The 18,438-nt window shown below is 37.9% G+C and overlaps 2 protein-coding genes across 5 annotated transcripts in view; one reads left to right on the plus strand and one right to left on the minus strand.

Moving 5' to 3' along the window:
• The window catches only part of Pex1 (peroxisomal biogenesis factor 1), a 44,892-nt gene that overhangs the window by 20,766 nt on the left and 5,688 nt on the right, over nt 1-18,438 (plus strand). For both annotated transcript variants that reach the window (XR_002388665.2, XM_004862368.3), the window contains exons 9-17: nt 195-277; nt 1,334-1,466; nt 7,188-7,284; nt 8,427-8,597; nt 9,984-10,138; nt 12,664-12,853; nt 13,067-13,233; nt 15,024-15,158; nt 17,819-17,883. Coding sequence is in view for 1 of the 2 variants with exons in the window: in XM_004862368.3 (XP_004862425.2) it covers nt 195-277; nt 1,334-1,466; nt 7,188-7,284; nt 8,427-8,597; nt 9,984-10,138; nt 12,664-12,853; nt 13,067-13,233; nt 15,024-15,158; nt 17,819-17,883 (1,196 nt within the window). In the remaining variant the exon portion in view is untranslated. The remainder of the gene's footprint in view (nt 1-194; nt 278-1,333; nt 1,467-7,187; nt 7,285-8,426; nt 8,598-9,983; nt 10,139-12,663; nt 12,854-13,066; nt 13,234-15,023; nt 15,159-17,818; nt 17,884-18,438) is intronic.
• Nucleotides 14,558-18,438, minus strand: part of Gatad1 (GATA zinc finger domain containing 1) — a 38,570-nt gene continuing 34,689 nt past the window's right edge. For all 3 annotated transcript variants that reach the window (XR_015448655.1, XR_015448653.1, XM_087204478.1), the window contains one exon: nt 14,558-14,766. Coding sequence is in view for 1 of the 3 variants with exons in the window: in XM_087204478.1 (XP_087060604.1) it covers nt 14,678-14,766 (89 nt within the window). In the remaining 2 variants the exon portion in view is untranslated. The remainder of the gene's footprint in view (nt 14,767-18,438) is intronic.

Raw genomic sequence — 18,438 nt, forward strand, 5'->3', positions numbered from 1 at the left:
TCATTGACTATAAATATTTGTTCTGTGGATGAGTAAATTGTTGTCAGGGGTATTTTAAGTAATAATCTTGCATGCACAATTTATCAATGCTCAGTGGTATAATAGAATCAGCAGTTCAGTTTTCTCAGACCCAAGAAAAACAGGCAAAAGACATAACTTTGAATTGTAAAATTAATTTTTCCTTGCTACTGTAGGTCCTTCTAGATCCTATGGTAAAAGAAGAAAACAGTGAGGAAATTGACTTTATTCTTCCTTTTTTAAAGCTGAACTCTTTGGGGTAAGAAGTTATAGCCAAACTAGCATGTTTAGAGATATGCTTGACATTATCTCTGGCAGGATTTCTATGTGTGAAGATTAAATTAGGGGTGAAAGTCAGCAAATAATTTGCTAATGCATTAGATTTTTTGAAAGGATTGCCTCTTTTTTACAGGTCGAATAGAAATTTCCCTGTCATCTTAGATAACTAGAGGTGTGAAACTTGTTAGAAACTTTACTTTGAGAATTGGTTTGTGAGAAGAAAGCAAGGAGATAGCAGCTGGATCATCTACACATGAATAAAACAATAATTCTTAGAACAAATATTTAAAAGTTAAATATTAGTTGAATGTTTAAAAATATTTCAAATTAAGTTATTCCTTCACTATTTCATTATTATAATAATTGGGATTGTGTTTTCTCAACTTTTCAGACAAATGTAAAAACCTCTCTTAAATTCTTTATACAAGAAGAGAATCTTGTATATATAATTAGTCCTTAAAATTCTTCAAAGAGGTTTTTAGTAAGTGTAGTGATTTCATTTCCTGTAATAGTATAGTCTGTAAATATTTTAGTAAAAGATTATACCATTAAATGTAACATAATATGCATTAATATAGAACAAAATCTCTTTGGATTCTAATATTAGGAATTATTTCTATCAAAGTTGTAGTCAAAAGAAGGTTAAAGTTCAATAATGTGCAGATTGAAACTAGATTTCAGAGGTGATGTTTAAGAGGAAATAAGTCTTCAATTATCCTAAGCACTTCACTTATGATTAAAGTGATTACCAAATTAAAAATTCTTTGAGGGTAGGGGAATGTGTATGTGTCAAGGCAGATCCCTTGAATAATCCCATTAGGGCAAACTGTTAGTCACTGCACATGTTTTAATGTAATAAAACTAATTTTAAAAGCTGTGAATCAGATACAGCATTAGTCAATATACCTTATCTCAAATAAAGAATAAAAATTTTACTCTATTCATTAAGTAGATCCAGAAAGAAAGTTTCAGCATTTTATAGTGAGACTTTATCCTACTTCAGTCTTTTACCACATAACAATTTATATATTTTCAGAGGCGTGAATTCTGTAGGCAGATCTTGCATGGAGCACGTCACACATAGCCTTCTAGGACGCCCTTTGTCTCGGCAGTTCATGTCCCTTGTTGCAGGACTTAGGAATGGAGCCCTTTTACTCACTGGAGGAAAGGTATATAGTTGAAATTGCTCTTTTCACTAATTAACAACTTTTAGTTCTTCTCTCTTGGATTCTGATGATCTGTTTATACGGGGTTGTTAACACAAGATAGAGAAAGCACTTATTTATTCATTAATATTTTCATGTGCCTGCTCTTAGGTATGGGGAAGTGAATAAGCCTGATGTTCTTGCTCTTTTTCTGTGACAGTTGATAAAATTTTCTCTTTTAGACTATTGATAGGGTGCTGACAGGGCTGATTTTCAATGTTGAATTAGTCTTGCACACTGACAAATCCTGCTTGGATAGGGTATATTGTTCTTTATACATTGCTGAGTTCTGTTTGCCAGTGTTCTGGTGAAATTGTTTTGTATCTAAGTTTATGAGCAATATTAGTCTGTGGTTTTCTGTTTTTGTATTGTCTCTGCTTTTACTAGTAGGGTAATAATTGGTCTCATGAAATGATTTGGAAAATGTTCCCTTTCTTTCCCTTCTTCTTTGTAAGATACTGTATAAACTTGGTATTTATTCTTTAAACATTTGGTAAAATTTCCATTGAAACCATCCAAGCCTGAAGATTCCTTTATCATTAGCTTGATTAAAAATTCAGTCCTTAATGTTTCTAGGATTACTCAGGTAATCTGTTTCGTCTTGTCTGACAAGTACTTGGTGGCTTTCAAGGATTTGGTCCAAATCTTCAAGTGTCAAATTTATGAGCATGTCAAATTAAAGTTGTTTTATCAGCCTTAAATCCCTGCAAATCAGGATCCCGTGAGATCATGTCTCCCGACATTGAAGATTTGCTTTTCTGTTATTGTTGCTGTGTTGGGAATCAAACTCAGGGCCTCCTGTGTGCTAGATAGGCAGTTTGCCACTGAGCTGCACCCTCAGTCCATTTTCTTTCTTTCTTTTTATTTTTTCTTTTTTTTTTTTTTTTTGGTACCCAGGATTGAACTCTGGTCCTTGAGCTTGCACAGCAGGTGGTGAAACCACTGAGCTAAATCCCCAGTCCTTTTTTTTTTTTTTTTTTTTTTTTCATTTTCTTTCTTTTTAATCTCTGACTGTCTCGCTTGAGGTTCTTGACCTTTTAAAGAGGCATACTGTGTTATTCTCTACCAGTACCGTATTGTTTTTAAGGATAAGTATGGTTTTTGTCTTTGTGCTTTTTTAATTCAAGAGTTTAATCCAAAAATGTAAATATGTGATTATTCACTTATTTTAATAATTTTTTCCTGTAACTAGCCCAGTTACTTTCTCCTAATTGCTTAAAACATAGCCACTACTTTCTGGTTTCAGTTGTCTTAGTTATTTTCCTTGTCACTGGGACAAAATACCCAACAGCTGAAACTTACAGAAGGAGAGTTTTATTTTCGCTCACATTTCTAAAGTTTCAGTCTATGTTTGCCAGGCTTAAACGCAGAAATGACATGGCACAAGGGCCTGGGCAGAGGAAAGCTGCTCACGTCAGTGGGGGTCAGGAAGCAGTGAAGAAAACAGGAGCCACGGAGGGTGAGACACCCTTCCAGATCACTCCCCCATCAGACCTTGTCTCCTAATGGCAAGTCAGCTATAGCGCTGCCATGGTTCAGTCCTCTTGCAGAAGCCCAGCCTGTGAGTGTATGAGGCTCTTGGGGACATGTAGAGATAAACCATAATTTTAATTATCCATGTCAAGTTTTAGAATGAATCATGGTGAACTTTAAAAAATTTTTTTATTAGAGCAAGTTTGCAATACAGAATAATGAGGTTCATTTTGATACATACATATAACGTATCTGATCATTTTTATCCTTTTAACCCATTCTTTCTTTCTCTCTCCCCCATCCCCTTCCCCATCACCAAGAGTGTACCTTCCAGTTTCCTATTATCTCTCCTATTCATTTATTTATACTTTAGGTTTCTCATGTAAGTGGAAACATGCAATATTTATCTTTCTGAGTCTGGCTTGTTTCACTTAGCATGGCAGTCTGGGAGTATCTGTTTTTTCTTTTTCTTTTTTTTGGTCTCGCTATGTGTAGTTCAGGCCAGCCTTGAACCCACTGTGTAGCCCAGGCTGGCCTGGAACTCATAGCAGTCATCTTGCCTCAGCCTCCTGAGTACTGGGATGACAGGTGTACACCACCACACTCAGCAGTTTTTAAAAGGTAATATCCCACTGACTAAGGTGCCAGGCTTCCAGAGTAGCAAGGTGAATAGGAAGAGCAAGCAGAAGAACCAAGTTTGAGTCTCACCTCTCTCATGTATTTACTGATTGTAGTTGAAGTGGTTAAGTTTTAGTGGCTCATCTGTGTTCATGGGATTAATTGCATTTAAGGAAGAAAGGCTGTGTAAACTGAAAAGTGCCATCCAATGTGAATTACTGTTGAGTTAGCACAGAGCCCCTCAGACTAGGCAGATGATGATGACATGTGGGACCTATACCCCAGCAGCCCTAACCCTAACCTAAATACGCCCATTAATTTAAATATGGCGTTTATGTAATAATACAAAACATAATAATGGTGGTATGTATTCGTTGAATGCTTCAAGAATTTCAGGCTTCGTATATCAAGCTTGGCTGTTTCTCTACTCTAGTAATCAGAACAAGATATTAGAACCGATGCTGGGCTGTTGGAGCTAAACAAATGACAATGGTAAGAAGTAATAGTAGATTGAGAGAAGAAATTGATAAGAAAAGAATTAAAAATACCTACCAGATTCGATCTTGTTAAGGAACACTATAGCAGTGTTTAGCAGAATTTAAATATGGATACTTTTTGATGTCACAATTCCACTTCTAGAAATTTATTCTAAGGCTGTAACCTGACAAATTAGTAAACTTATATGTATGTGGATATTTGTCTTGACTGTATAATAGTTAAAAATTGGAACTAATACACACACAAACCAGAAGGAACTTGAGCAACACACTGGTTCAGTATGGCCCTTGTTAAATGTAGTCTGGTTTGCTGGGGATTTAGCTCAGTGGTTCTGCTGCCTGCCTTGTAAGCACAAGGTCCCAAGTTCAATCCCCAGTACCAAAAAAAAAAAAATGTATGGTTCAGCATATATGCAGTGGTGCTGTACTAGGGAGCCAGTGTGGTTCTGTGTTTCTTGACATGGGAAGAAGACAATGATTTACTGTTAAGTAAAATAAATTACAAGACTTGTTGTTTTAGTCTTTTTTTATACATTTACATAAAAAAGGAATGTCAGTGATTATAAACATCAGAAGAATTGACAGTAGTTACTTCTGTAGGGAAGATGTTTATAGATTTTTTTTTAACCTTTCTTGTGTTATACAATTATTTTACATACTATTTTATAATCAGAGAAAACTAAGCTTTTACTTAAAAAAAAGTGAGCATTGGATTAAAACCGTAATAAGGTTTAAAAAGTTTTGTACACTAATTGATGCTCATAATAATGACCATATCAATATGTGCTATTTAAAATTAATGTAAGGCAATAGAGAAATGAATAAGTTTTTGCCACTGAAAACTTTGAAATTAAATGGGAAAATGTTTCATTTACCTAGAAAAATTATTTAATGTATATATTATTCCCTTCTAGTAACAGTAAGCATTACTTATTTTTAAAGATTTTAAGTATTAATGGCTAAATTCCTTATTGAAGATGAGGTACAAAAATCCTCAGTAAGATACTTGGCAGACAGAATGTAGCAAATCATTAAAAAAAAATCATGTATCATGACAAAGTCAGCTTCATCCCAGACGTGTAAGAATTATATAAATCAGTAAATGTAATATACAACATAAATAGAACTGAGTATAGAAATCACATATCATCTCAGAAGCCTTTAAAATCCAAGATCCATTCATGATTTTTAAAAACTAATGAAAATAGGTATAGAAAAACCTTACCTAAAAGCCATTTATGAGAAAACCCACTGCCAACTTCATACTAAATGGAGAAACACTGAAAGCTTTCCAAGACTGGACAAGGATGTCTGCTATCACTTCCATTCAATGTAGTACTTGACACTTTAGCCAGGGCAATTAAGTAAGAGGGAAAAATAAAGGGTTACTAACAAGAAAGGAAGAAGTCAGACTGTCCTTACATGGGGATAACAGGATCCTTGAAATAGAAACCCAAAACTCTTAACAGAAGACTTAGAACTAATAAATTCAGCAAAGTGGCAGGATACAAATCAACACACAAATATCAGTAACATTCCTTTACACCAACAGTGAACTCACAGAGAAAGAAATCAAGAAAATAACTAAATTCACAGTAGCTTCAGAAAATTAAATACCTCAGAATTACCCTAACCAAGGAAGTAAAAGACATTTATAACAAAAGCTATAGCACTATGGGGAAAAAAAGATTGAAGAAGACATTAGAAAATAGACATTTCCTGTTCCTGGATAGGCAGAATCAATATTGTCAAAATGGCCAGCTTACCAAAAATGATATATAGATGTAATGCAATTCCAATCAAAATACCAGCCACATTCTTCACAAAATGAAAAACAAAAATCCTAAGATTTATATAGAATAAGGAAAGACCCAGACTAGCCAAAGTAGTCTTGACCAAAAAGAGCAAAAAAAAAAGGAATTACAATAACAGGTTTCACATTTCTTCAGATTTTCATATTTCTTTATACTAGAGCCACAGTAATTAAAACACCATGATACTGACCAAAAAAAGACATGTTAACCAATGAAATGGAATTGAGGATGCAGAGACAACCCTATGTACCTTCAGCCACCTTTGACAAAGGGAAAGGGGTCAAAAATGTGTTGCAGAAAAAGCCTCTTTAACAAGTGGTGCTGAAAAATCTGGTAATCCATGTGCAGAAGAATGAATCTAGACCTGTATCTCTTGCCTTGTACTAAAATCAAATTAAAATATGTTTTTTAAAAACCTAGATATAATAACAAACACTGACTTTTGAAAGATAAAATAGGTAACACTCCTGAAGACTAGGCATAGGCAAGGACGTTCTAAACAGAACCCTCATTGCACAAGAAACACCAAGAATCAACAGATAGGATTATATCAAACGAAAAGCTTCTGCATAGAAAAGGAAACAGCAATGAAGATACAATCTACAGAATTAAAAAAAAAAATCTTTGCCAGCTACTGTTTTTCTCAGAACTAATATCTAGAATGGTGGTAAACCTATGGGATGTGTGTCATTGTATTTTTCCTTTAAGACAAAAATTGTTAATGTAGAGTTGTTTTTCTAAGCTAAAACTTCAGTATTCAGGTTTAATGGCAGTGCTGGCACTTTGTGATAAATAAATGGCTTTTGGGTTGCAGTTTGGTGCTCGGTCTCTGAAAGGTTCACCATCACTGATCTAGAGACTTTGGAAATGGGAAGGGGATCCAGGGTAGTGAGGAGAGTAACAGTGGGGGGAAGGGAGTAAAAATGATGAAAATGTGCTACATGTATGTACCAATTTCCCAAAACAAATATAATTGTTATGTATTACAAGAATATATTAATGGAAGTTAAAAATAAATATTAGTGGCTGTTTTAACTAGCAAGTTGTAAAAAGTAAATATTTATTTTTGATCCGTGCACTATATCAAGCATAGGATATAGTCCACTCTTAGCACATCAGCAACTTAAAGGAAAAGGGCCGAGTTTCAGAAACAGAATCAATCCCACGTGGCAACAGATTGGCATATACTTCCTGATGAATGAGGCTTGCTGGGTGCTACAGTGATAAAAGCTGTTTCTATGATTGAGTGTACCAAGATCTCTGATGAAGCATTTATTTTGTAGGGAAGTGGAAAGTCCACTTTAGCCAAAGCAGTCTGTAAAGAAGCCTGTGACACACTGGATGCCCATGTGGAAATAGTTAACTGTAAAGCTTTGAAAGGTATGAATATGGAAAACCTTACAGAAACCCCTTTCTGGTAGACAGGAATATCATTAATGCTGTTAGTCTAATAAATACAGATGTCATTTCGTCTTTAGCTTTCTGTGTATCAGTCTGAAAATCCCTAGAAGTTTTAAGTCTGGCTTTCAGTGTTCTTGGTAGAATTTCTAAAACTTCTCTAATAGTTGATGGAGACCTATTTTTCTCCTAGCCAAAACTCTTTAAGGACTGTATCCCTGGAAAGGTCAGTGTATTTGCTCCGAGAGCATTAGTATTTGGGTTATATGTTGCTGGGTGTACATGATCTCTGAATTGTGGTTGCCTCCGGGGAGGGTGAGTGAGTAGCTGTGGACAGCAAAGAGGAGAATCACTCTTTTTCATAGAACACCTTTGTGCATTTTAAAGTGCATAATATTTATATTGTTATCTGTTCAATTACAGCAAGAGTTTGAGAAGATCATACTTTGAGCAGTTATTTTTCCCTCAGCTACCACTACCAAATAGTCATTATATCTCAGTTTTTAATCTAGTACATAATAAGAAACTAAGAAATAGTTTCTGAAAACCCATCACTTCATTGGTGATAAAGGAGGTTCTGGAAGCACTCTTTATCTCTCAGAGTCTTACTTAAGGCCTCATGAGAAAATTTTAATTTTGAGACATATAACAGTTTTTACATTTGCTTATGAATTTGTATGCTTTCTGTTCTTTGAAATTTAAAACTTTGTAACTCTCTAGCAAATTTGGCTTCAAATTTTTATTCAGATAGAGCAACTCTACGATCTCTAGGTGGCCACATTTGTGTTTGATTTTCCCTGAATCTTGATCCTTGATTCTTGTCTTATGTTTTCCTGTGTACTATTCTTACTTTGCTATCTTATATAGGCCATCTGAAATTCTCTACAAAATGAAACCGAGTACATATAGAAATCATAGCAGTTATAAAATTTGGCACTTCATGGACTCCACTGAGGCTGTAGTAGTTAAACTACGTCAGCAATTAACAAGTTTCCGAGACTGGTATATTAATAAGATATGGATTAAATGTTTATACAGTACCATGATCTTCAAATGCTTTCTAAAGGGTAGCATGAACTTTTCCAACACTGAAATAACACTGAAATCATGTTTTCTGCATTAAGGAAAAAGGCCCGAACACATCGAGAGAGCTCTGCAGGCAGCCCTCTCAGAGGCTGTGTGGAGGCAGCCCTCTGTGGTTCTGCTGGATGACCTGGACCTTGTTGCTGGACTGCCCACCACCCCGGAACAGGAGCACAGCCCTGAGGCAGTGCAGACCCAGCGGCTCGCACATGGTAACTTGTCCTCCACTGGCCGAAGGCCTTCTCCTCTTAGCATTTTTAGTCTTGATGTTAAATCTGCTCTCCTCAGAGAATGATAAATGTGCTCTGCTGTTTTGTTTTGAGCCCTCTGGCAGCAATTGCAGCTTCTGTATTAGTAAAATTGGTAGAGAATGAACAATGTGAAAAAACCATAATCCCATGGTTAGACTTTAGCGGCCTGTTCATTTTTCTTTACTACTTAGAAGTTGCTTACAGATTTACTCTTGCTTTTGTTCATTTGATACATATTTATCAAATGCCTAAGTGTACTCAAAGGCAAGGGGGAGAAAAGAAAGTAAACAGACAATTTTAGTACAGACTTGTATAACAATGACAGCTGCCATGTATTTTGTGCCCTTTCTGGGGTGTAGGAGTTGTCTTGTACCCTATGTACAGGTATTCTCCTGGTTTTCAGGTCAGTCAGTGGGACTGTGAGAGCTTAAATAATGGACCAGGATGACGGACTAGCAGTTGGTAGGATGTACTGTACTTGAAGTGTACTTTCAGAGTGTATAAACTAAATTGGAGGTGAGTTAGCAAGGAAGGCGTTTTGGGGGAGTTGATATCTGAGCTGAGTTGTGGTGGAGGAATAGAAAGTAGCATGAAGCAGTGTCATGCTAATGAAGAGGAAAAAGAGGTACAGTCCACAAGGAAGGGTACAGAGGTACAAGGGTTCAGGGTATGTTGGGGAATATGCCATTGACACAAGGAGAGGACTAGTGGGGCAGTGAGGCTGGAGGGCTTGGCACGCGCTAAGCTGCCTCATGCTTCTTGAAAGCTGAAATAGATACAGAACGTAACTGGAGTGGCTTGGGTTATTATTAACTAGTGTTAATCTCAAATTTTGAATTCTGCAGCACATTCCTGTCAGAAACACTGGTTGTTAGTTCAGTGCTTAAAGGAGCACTTTGAATTCACATACTATTCCACATTATTGATGCCTGTTTCAGTTCCAGCCTTTTCATTCCAAACCTTTTAAGAACTCAGGAATTCAGAGATAGGAGCTGTATTTTGCTCAATAAACAGAACACAATCCAGAAATGTACTGCCTTTCTGGAGTATTCATTCAAGATGTGTTTTTTTGTATTCACTTAATGCCTTATAAGGTCCAGGAGTCAGGCAACTCACTAGACATGGTTCTGAGTACACAGTCTGAGTTTACAGGAGCTTCTGTACCTACATCAGATGGAGTGGAGCTTGGTTCTCCATGCCTAAATGAATGAATTAACTTGTTAGAGGCACAAAGGAGCTGCCCCATCTTGAAGCTCAGTGTTAGGTCATCATTATTTTAATAAATATATGATTTAAATTTTCATGATTCTTTATCCTGAGCTTTCACACTATATTGCTTAATTCCAGCTGTGAGTGCTATGATCAAAGAGTGCATTTCCATGGGAAGTCTGGTCGCACTAATCGCTACAAGCCAGCCTCAGCATTCTCTGCATCCTTCACTTGTGTCTGCTCAGGGAACTCACATGTTTCAGTGTGTCCAACACATCCAGCCTCCTGATCAGGTGATGCACTACTTACAGATTATTGCAATGTTTCCCCTTTGCAGAAATTATGTTTTAATTTTATTAATGATTTATAGCTGTAAACTTAATGTTTCTAAGTGATCTTAAGAACATGAAAGCAATATTTGGGACATATTGTACTTGGTGCATGAATTGTAATTTATAACCATCTGAAATGTTATCATGTATTTTCTAAGAAAATGACTCCTGAAAACAGTATTTCTTCTGAATGAGAAAAAACAGGGAGAAATGTGGACAGATGACTTTTTTTCTTTTCTTTTTGTTACCAGGGAATCGAACTTGGGACCTTGTGCTTGTGAGGCAGGCACCAGAACCACTGAGCTAAATCCCCGGCCCCTATAGATGACTTTTAAAAATGCACATATGGGCCGGGGTTTTAGCTCAGTGGTTCCACCAACTGCCTTGCAAGCGCAAGGTCCTGAGTTCAATCTCCGGTACCAAAAATTAAATTAAATTAAAAAATAAAAACACACATATGACCTGTAGACACCCAGGCTCGTAAGGGTTTTATGGCAGTGAGCTGAAAGAAGTGTTACAACACTGGCAAACGTATTTTAAGTTCTTGCTTAAAATTCTCACTTATATTCTACCTCAGATATTCAGAACTTGCTCTGTTATTGATGAGCCAAAGTATTTTATCTGTATTTTAAATGTAACAGAATGGCAGTGATACTGGGCATTGAATATGTCCTTAGAAATGTATTTTATTGGAACAAAAAACACTTCTAAAAAAGCCATATATTACTGAAATTGCTTTTTTCTTGGAGAAAAGAAATTGAAATCAGTGTGACTTTTTTTTTTTTTTTACAATTTCACTGAGGTATAATAGAAGTACAACAAACTCACATAAAGTGTACAGCTTAAGTAGTTTTAACATATGTATATATAGGAAAACATATCCATTTATCCCACAATTTTATAGTGCCTTTTGCAATCCATCCCTTCTTGATGTTAGCGCCAGACAACCGCTGATCAGCTCTGTCACTATAAATTCTATGAGCCTGACTTTCCTTCGGTAGTCATGTGCCCCATAATGATCAACAAAGGACCACATACATGATGGTTTCAGTGCGACTGGGATGGAGAAGAATGATTCCTGTACCCTGGAGACTTCATGGCTGTCACCATCATAATAACCCAACACAACACATCACCCTCGTGTCTTAGTGGTACTGGTGTGAGCAAATCTCTGCTGCCAGTCCTATCAGAGTAAGGCACAGCCAGGCCCAGTGGAGCATCCCTGTAATCTCCACTATTTGGGAGGGTGAGACAGGATTGCACATTTGAGGCCTACTTGGGTAACTTAGTGAGACCCTGTCTCAAAAATAAAAAAGACTGGAGATGTAACTTAGTGATAGAATACCCCTGGGGTCTGATATCTAGTAACCTCAAATAAAACTGTACAAGAGCCGGGGATTTAGCTCAGTGGTTTCGCCGCCTGCTGCGCAAGCGCAAGGACCCGAGTTCGATCCCCGGTACCAAAAAAAACCAAAACTGTACATACAATTATGTATAGGACATAATACCGGAAAGTGATAACAAATAACTTAGTGTTTTGTATTTACTATGCTGTTCTTTTCATCATTATTTTAGAGTGTACCTCTCCTGCTTGTTAAAAAAAAAAAGCATACTGTAAATCAGCATACCTCATAACTCTTGTGTCTGCTGTGTCCCTTGACTGAATCATTTTCACTTCTTGATTTAATGTCATGTTATTTTGTTCATTGTGGCCCCTAAACATACAGACTTCACTGCTAATGTTGCCAGACAGAGGCCATCCAAGTGACTGGCCTGGAATCAAAATTAAAAGTGATGCAGGACTATGGAGGTAGAAAGTCAGTCGGGCATGTCCTAGTCCACTGTAGCTACAATCTAAACGAATAAGGACCACGTGACAGAAGTTGTTAAAGGATCTGCTTCACTGAAGGGCCACGGGACTAAAAAACATTTGAGGAGACCCTTTATCAGATCTGGAGAAAATTTAGTGACCTAGATTACAGCCCAGATGCAGAAGTATGTCCTGCTGAGAACCATGATGCAGCCAGAGCAAAGAGTTTATTGTGATATTGAAAGAAAAGGTGGGACCTATCCGTGCTGTTGAGTCTACTGTTAGCTCTGGTTTAAGCAATTCAAGAGGCTTCATTATTCATTCCATGATGTGAGACTGAAGGCTAAGTCTGTGAGTGCTGGCTTGAAGACAGGTGGATGTGTGGAAAATACACAAGCTGAATTGGAGGAGAAAATACTGCCAGAATACACCTGGCAAGAGCAGTCTGGCAGAATCAGTCCGGTGAAGCAGTAGGCCATACTGTGTAGCCAGGAGACTAGCCAGGTACTCGTCTGTACCATTGAGGTTTGTATAGATAGGTTTATGGTGTGTGCACACAGTGAAATTCCCTAATGAGGCATTTCTCAGAACATACCCCCATTGTTAAGCAAAACTTGACTATTACAATGTGCAATTGAATACAATTAATAATTTGAGTTTTTTGCTTTTATCTTAGGAACAAAGATATGAAATTTTGTATCATATAATAAAAAATAAATTGGGGTATGATATAAGCAAGTTCCCTGATCTTGACCTGAAGTGTGTAGCAAAAGAAACTGAAGGATTTATGGCTAGAGATTTTACAGTGCTCGTGGATCGAGCCATTCATTCCTGTCTCTCTCATCAGCACATATCTGCTAGGGAAGGTATGTTCTATGAAAATCTGAACTTGGAGTACACTTTCTATTCTGCAAAAATATAATTGTAGTGACACAAGAATTAAATATATTCCATGTAGTATTTGAATAACCCGTTACTTGAGTAGAAAATTAACATTTCAAGCTAAGATGATAGTGTATTTTGAAAATTCATTGATTGAAATATGACTACCAAAAGAAATTTTGATTATTTTTGAACAGAATTCGTTTTCACAACATTGGACTTCCAGAAGGCTCTCAAAGGATTCCTTCCTGCATCTCTGCGAAATGTCAACCTGCACAAACCTAGAGATCTCGGTTGGGATAAAATTGGTGGATTGCATGAAGTTCGGCAGATACTCATGGATACAATCCAGCTACCAGCCAAGGTACTTTAAAGAAAGGGAGGAAGTGGGGCCGGGGATTTAGCTTAGTGGTGCCACCACCTGTCTAGCAAGTGCAAGGTCCTGAGTTCGATCCCTGGTACCAAAAAAAAAAAAATGAGGGAAAGAGAGGGGAGGGAGAAAGAGAAGTTTGATTCAATTCAAATTCAATTCAATCTGAGTTTGATTGAACAAGTATTTACTAAATTTCCAAATAAATGTCCAGCACTATTTTGGGTACTTTAACAGATTTTTAGAGTATTTGATGTACTTCTTGTCAGAAACTTCTAAGGAAGAGCTCAATTGATATTTACAGTAAATACATTTTGATGTCAATTTCATCTTTCTGTTTTGATTGAATCATTCAGATTGTACTAAAGCAAAATGAATTAACTATCTGCTAGAATTTGAGCAGACACAGACAAGAATAATCTAGAAGGTGAAAGAGTCAGCTAGGTTCACAGGTCTGGTGGATTAAGTCACGATTCTAGACACTGAGTGTCTGTCCTGGAAAGGAGGAGTTGGCAGGGAGCATAAACAAGGTAGGTGGCAGAGTAAGAGGGCAGATGTAGATGATTCTGTTCAGAGGAGATGGTAGAGTCTAGGAGGTGGTGTGTTTGGATTCTGCGAGGTAAGGATAGTTGCATGAGAACAGGGGTCCAGGCAAGGAAGTAAAGAAATGAGTAAGGAGCTTGGGTCACATGTAACTGCATGGCCGCTCCTTGGAGTGGTTACTGTCTGGGCTGGGACACACCGAGTGCAGTCCAGGACTATGGGGTGAAACCTGTGTGAGAACATGGTGTGCAGTTGCCAGCCAGCACCTGCCTGACCCCAGATGCTGGGTCTGGGTGCTGGAAGTCAATGCTCAGATGTGTGGACACCTGCGCACAGCTGCTGGGTACGAGGCTCTTTCGGCTAAGAAGGCAGTGGAGGGATGACTGGAGTATTATCACCAGGGGGAGCTAAACAGGCATTCTCAAGAGGAGACTAGGACCCTGCTGACAGTGGTCTGATGTTTGGCTCATTTCACAAAGGACTTTTGCTCTCAGCACAGTCGATATAGAAGGTAGTTAACAAGCACTTGTTACTATTCCCCCTTGAGGTTCTTAGGAGATTTTACTGTCTGTAATCATTACACCTGCTTCTCTATTATGTCTTTGATTGAAAATATTTGGGGCCGGGGATTTAGCTCAGTGGTTTTGCCGCCTGCTGTGCAACCACAAGGACCTGAGGTTGATCCCCGGTACCAAAACAAAAAGAGAAGAAAATATTTGAACTTACACAAATGTCATATCTTGCTCCATGACCCATGCAAGTACAAGGCAGTACATTTGTTAAAAGATTGGTCTTTATTTTCTTAATGTAGCACTTTTATAATGTTTTTTAAAACAACAAGCCAGGTATGGTGGCACATGCCTATAATCCCAGCACTCTGGGAGGCCAAGAAGGATTATAAGTTTGAGCCCAGCCTGGGCAGCGAAGTGACTTGGGGCCTGGGAATGTAGTTCGGAGTGAAGGCCCTGTGTTCAATCCTCAACACTGCAAAAAAAGAAAGAAAGAGAGAAGTGGGAAGAATTCTGATGCAGTTAGGTACATTTATACAGCATATATTTCATAATCCCATTGAGAAAAATCTTGGTAGGTCCTTGGAGTTCATCGATTAGTAGGAATTTCATTTTCTACTATGTGCTATTAGCAAAGGCGGCAGTTATTATCATCTGAATGCTTTTTTGGGTTGATCTTCAGCTCCAACCTAGTCATTCTACTGAGACTTAAACCCTTTTTATATTTTTCAGTACCCAGAATTGTTTGCAAACTTGCCCATACGACAGAGAACAGGAATATTGTTGTATGGTCCTCCTGGAACAGGAAAAACCTTGCTAGCTGGGGTAGTTGCTCGGGAGAGTGGAATGAATTTTATTAGTGTCAAGGTATGTATGCATATTCCTTTTCCTTCTCTTTTTTAGTTGAGGTGATATTTATATAACATACAGTTAACCGTTTTAAGGTATACTCTTCATTGACATTTAGTGTATTTACAAAGTTATGCAACCACCACCTCTCTCTAGTACCAAAACTTTTCCAGCCCATTCCCTTTTCTACCCATTCCCTGGCCACTAGTAATCTATTTTCTGTCTCTGTGGATTTGTCTGTTCTGTGTATATCATATGAAGAAAATCAGGCAGTATGTGACCTTCTGTGTCGAGCTTCTTTCACTTAGTGTGATATTTTCATGCTTCATCCAAGTTGTATCATGTATCAATACTTCATTCCTTTTCGTGACTGAGTAATATTTCATTGCATACCAGTACCAGACTATGTTTATCCGTCTATAATCATTGGTAAACATTTGGGTTATTTCCACCATTTAGCTGTTCTGAATAATGTTGCTATAAACATTTGTGTACAAATTGCTGTATAGACCTATGTTTTCATTTCTCATGAGTACGTAATGGGTAGAATCATTGAGTCAGAGGATAATTCCCTGTTTTGCTGAGGAACCACCAAACTTTTTCACAGTACCTCTACCATTGCATTCTCCACCAGTGATGTATGAGCTTTCCTAGTTCTCTGTGTCCTTGCCAGTACTATTTATGTTTTGTAATTTGGAACGCTAATAGTCCTTTTATTAGCTAAAGCTATAAGAAATTGAGAATGAACCCACCTCTCTCTTGCATGGCTTCTTATGTTCTATCTTAAGGCAAATCCCCATGCATTGTGAGTAGATTTGTACATAGATATTCAAAGAAAAGTACAAACTAGACTTAAAGGAAGAAGAGCCCCAGAAGACCAGGAGCTGGGGTGGGGGGACAGGAGGGAGGACACTGAGCTGGTTAGGGCTCTGCTGCCTGTCGACTATCTGGCGTGCTTGGGTCACGCTTGATCTGGGATCTTCAGGGCCGAGTAAGCTGGTGCTGGAGCTGCAGACCATTTGGGTGGTGCCTCCCTGTCCACCATGGCTGTCACCAAGTTCTGGGGTTTCATAGCCTAGTGGTGCAGCTTCTGCTCCCCAGCGCTATTAGTTAACTATAGGATGGTCAGTTCCAAGGCAGAGGAATTGTACGTTCTGTCTTTATTCAGAGTTGATTATACACTAAAACTGTAATTTTATCTTCCTTTTCTTGAATTTGGAGATAACCATAACTATGACTGTACTTTTTTTTTTTTGAGACAGGGTCTCACTATGTAGTTCAGGTTGGCCTTGAACACACTGTGTAGCCCAAGCTGGCCTCGAACTCATGGATCCTCCAGCCTCAGCCTCCGGAGTACTGGAACTACAGAGGTGCACCGCCACGCCCAGTTCCATACTCTTCTTTTTATACTTGTCACCAGAATGCAGTTTCACTCTTTTTCAAACGAATGATTTTCAAGATTAATGCTTGTGAATGTTAGATTGCTCCACTAGGGAAGACTCTATCCTCCTTAGGAAATCATCAAAGGGGAGATGACAGAGGAAGCTGATTGTCTCAGGGTGGATTCTAGAGCCATCAGACATGAGGCCCTTCACTGACACTGTTATGTTGCCTTGTGTCCAATGCTTTGCCTCATTTTATTCTTGTCTCATTCCCTAATCCTGCAGTTCTCTGACTGTATTGAAGAAATGTTATTAAATAGTAGTTTGCTAGTAGATGTCTAAATGACTTGAGAGTTAGAAATTCTCTAACTTGGTTCCAAATCCTGATCAGTATTTGGTCTCTTGCAGGTAGTGATTTTTCACTAGAGATCACTGTAAGACCTACTCAGTTTTAAAAGAGATCCCAATTTAAGGAAAGATTATACTCCTTATTGATTTGCTTATACAGTGAAGTTTGTTTTGAAAGTTATTTCCGTTGACTTTTAGGGAAGACGATACATGCATCTCCTACGTGAATTGGTTTCAGTAATGGCGGGTGCTGATTAAGTGAGTTTTTCTCTCTTAATTTTTTCGAATCTACAAAGATTGGAGAGTGGTGGGACTTGCTTAACCCATTTACCACTTCTCTGGACAAGTGATTCACCAGCAGTTATGTGGCCCCACTCAAGTAATGGGAAGAAGCAATAAGAAGGTAGACATGTCCAGTCTAAAATCTACTGCCAGGGGGTGGTCAGGACCACACAGGCAGGAGAGCAGGCTCAGGGCCTGAAATAACAGATGGCATTTTCAGGCAAGATTTTTCCAAAGAGGTGGCACTTTGACAGAATACAAGCCATGAGAATATCTGGGACAGATGTAGGCAGAGGAGAGAACTTGTGGTATTAGAATTTTTTCTAGTACATATTTTTTAAAGGTGTTTAAGAGAAATCCATTTAAGCTGGGTGTAGTCCCAACACTTGGGAGGCTGAGGCAGGAGAGTTCCCCCAAGTTTGAAGCCAGCCTGAACTACATAATAAGAACCTGTCTCAAAAAACCAAACAAAATAAAACATGCTGTGCCTGCCTGGCAAGCTGAAGGTCCCAAGTTTGATCTCTGGTACCAAAAAAAAAAGAGAGACAGACATTCATTTAATCATGTTAAAAATCATCTATAATTCATTTAGACTCAGTTAATTCATTTAAACCACAGTAATATTTTGTTTTTAAGTAACTGGTATCTCTTATTTTTACCTAATAGGGGCCAGAGCTGCTCAGCAAATACATTGGAGCAAGTGAACAAGCTGTTCGAGATATTTTTATTAGGTTGGTTTCCTATGAATGTTTAAAAACCTTTACACAAATCAAACATGAGACTAAGTATTAGTATTCTAGAAGAATTTTGCCTGGCAGTCAAGGAGCAGATAGATAATTCCAGGATGGTTTTGTGGCCTCAGAAAATGTCATGTATTTAGTGTGATAGCTTTTATTTTTTTCAGGGGTGGGGATTTAGCTCAGTGGCACCGCACCTGCCTCACAAGCTTAAAGTCCTGAGTTCGATCCCCAGTACCAAAAACAAAACAAAACATGAGACCTTTTGTTTTTTTCAGTCAGCGTGACAGGCGTTTTGTGTTAGGGACTGTTTTTCAGACATTCCAGTCCTCCTTTTGCCAGAGATGGAATTAGTAAAGTAAAACTAAAACAAGATTAGTTAATAAATTAATATAATTAATATCAGTGCCTGGAGTGTAGCTCAGGGGTAGAGTTCATGCTTAACATGTGAGAGGCCCTGAGTTCAATCCCCAGTACCAAAAAAAGTCCAAATTGGAAAAATACATTTTTCAGAAGCCCTTTTGGGCGAAAGAAATGAATAGGCATTTC

Source organism: Heterocephalus glaber, unplaced genomic scaffold (assembly GCF_053883595.1).
Source record: "Heterocephalus glaber isolate CG9 unplaced genomic scaffold, H.glaber_assembly_v1.0 deba00000546, whole genome shotgun sequence".
NCBI classification, from domain to species: Eukaryota; Metazoa; Chordata; class Mammalia; order Rodentia; family Bathyergidae; genus Heterocephalus; species Heterocephalus glaber.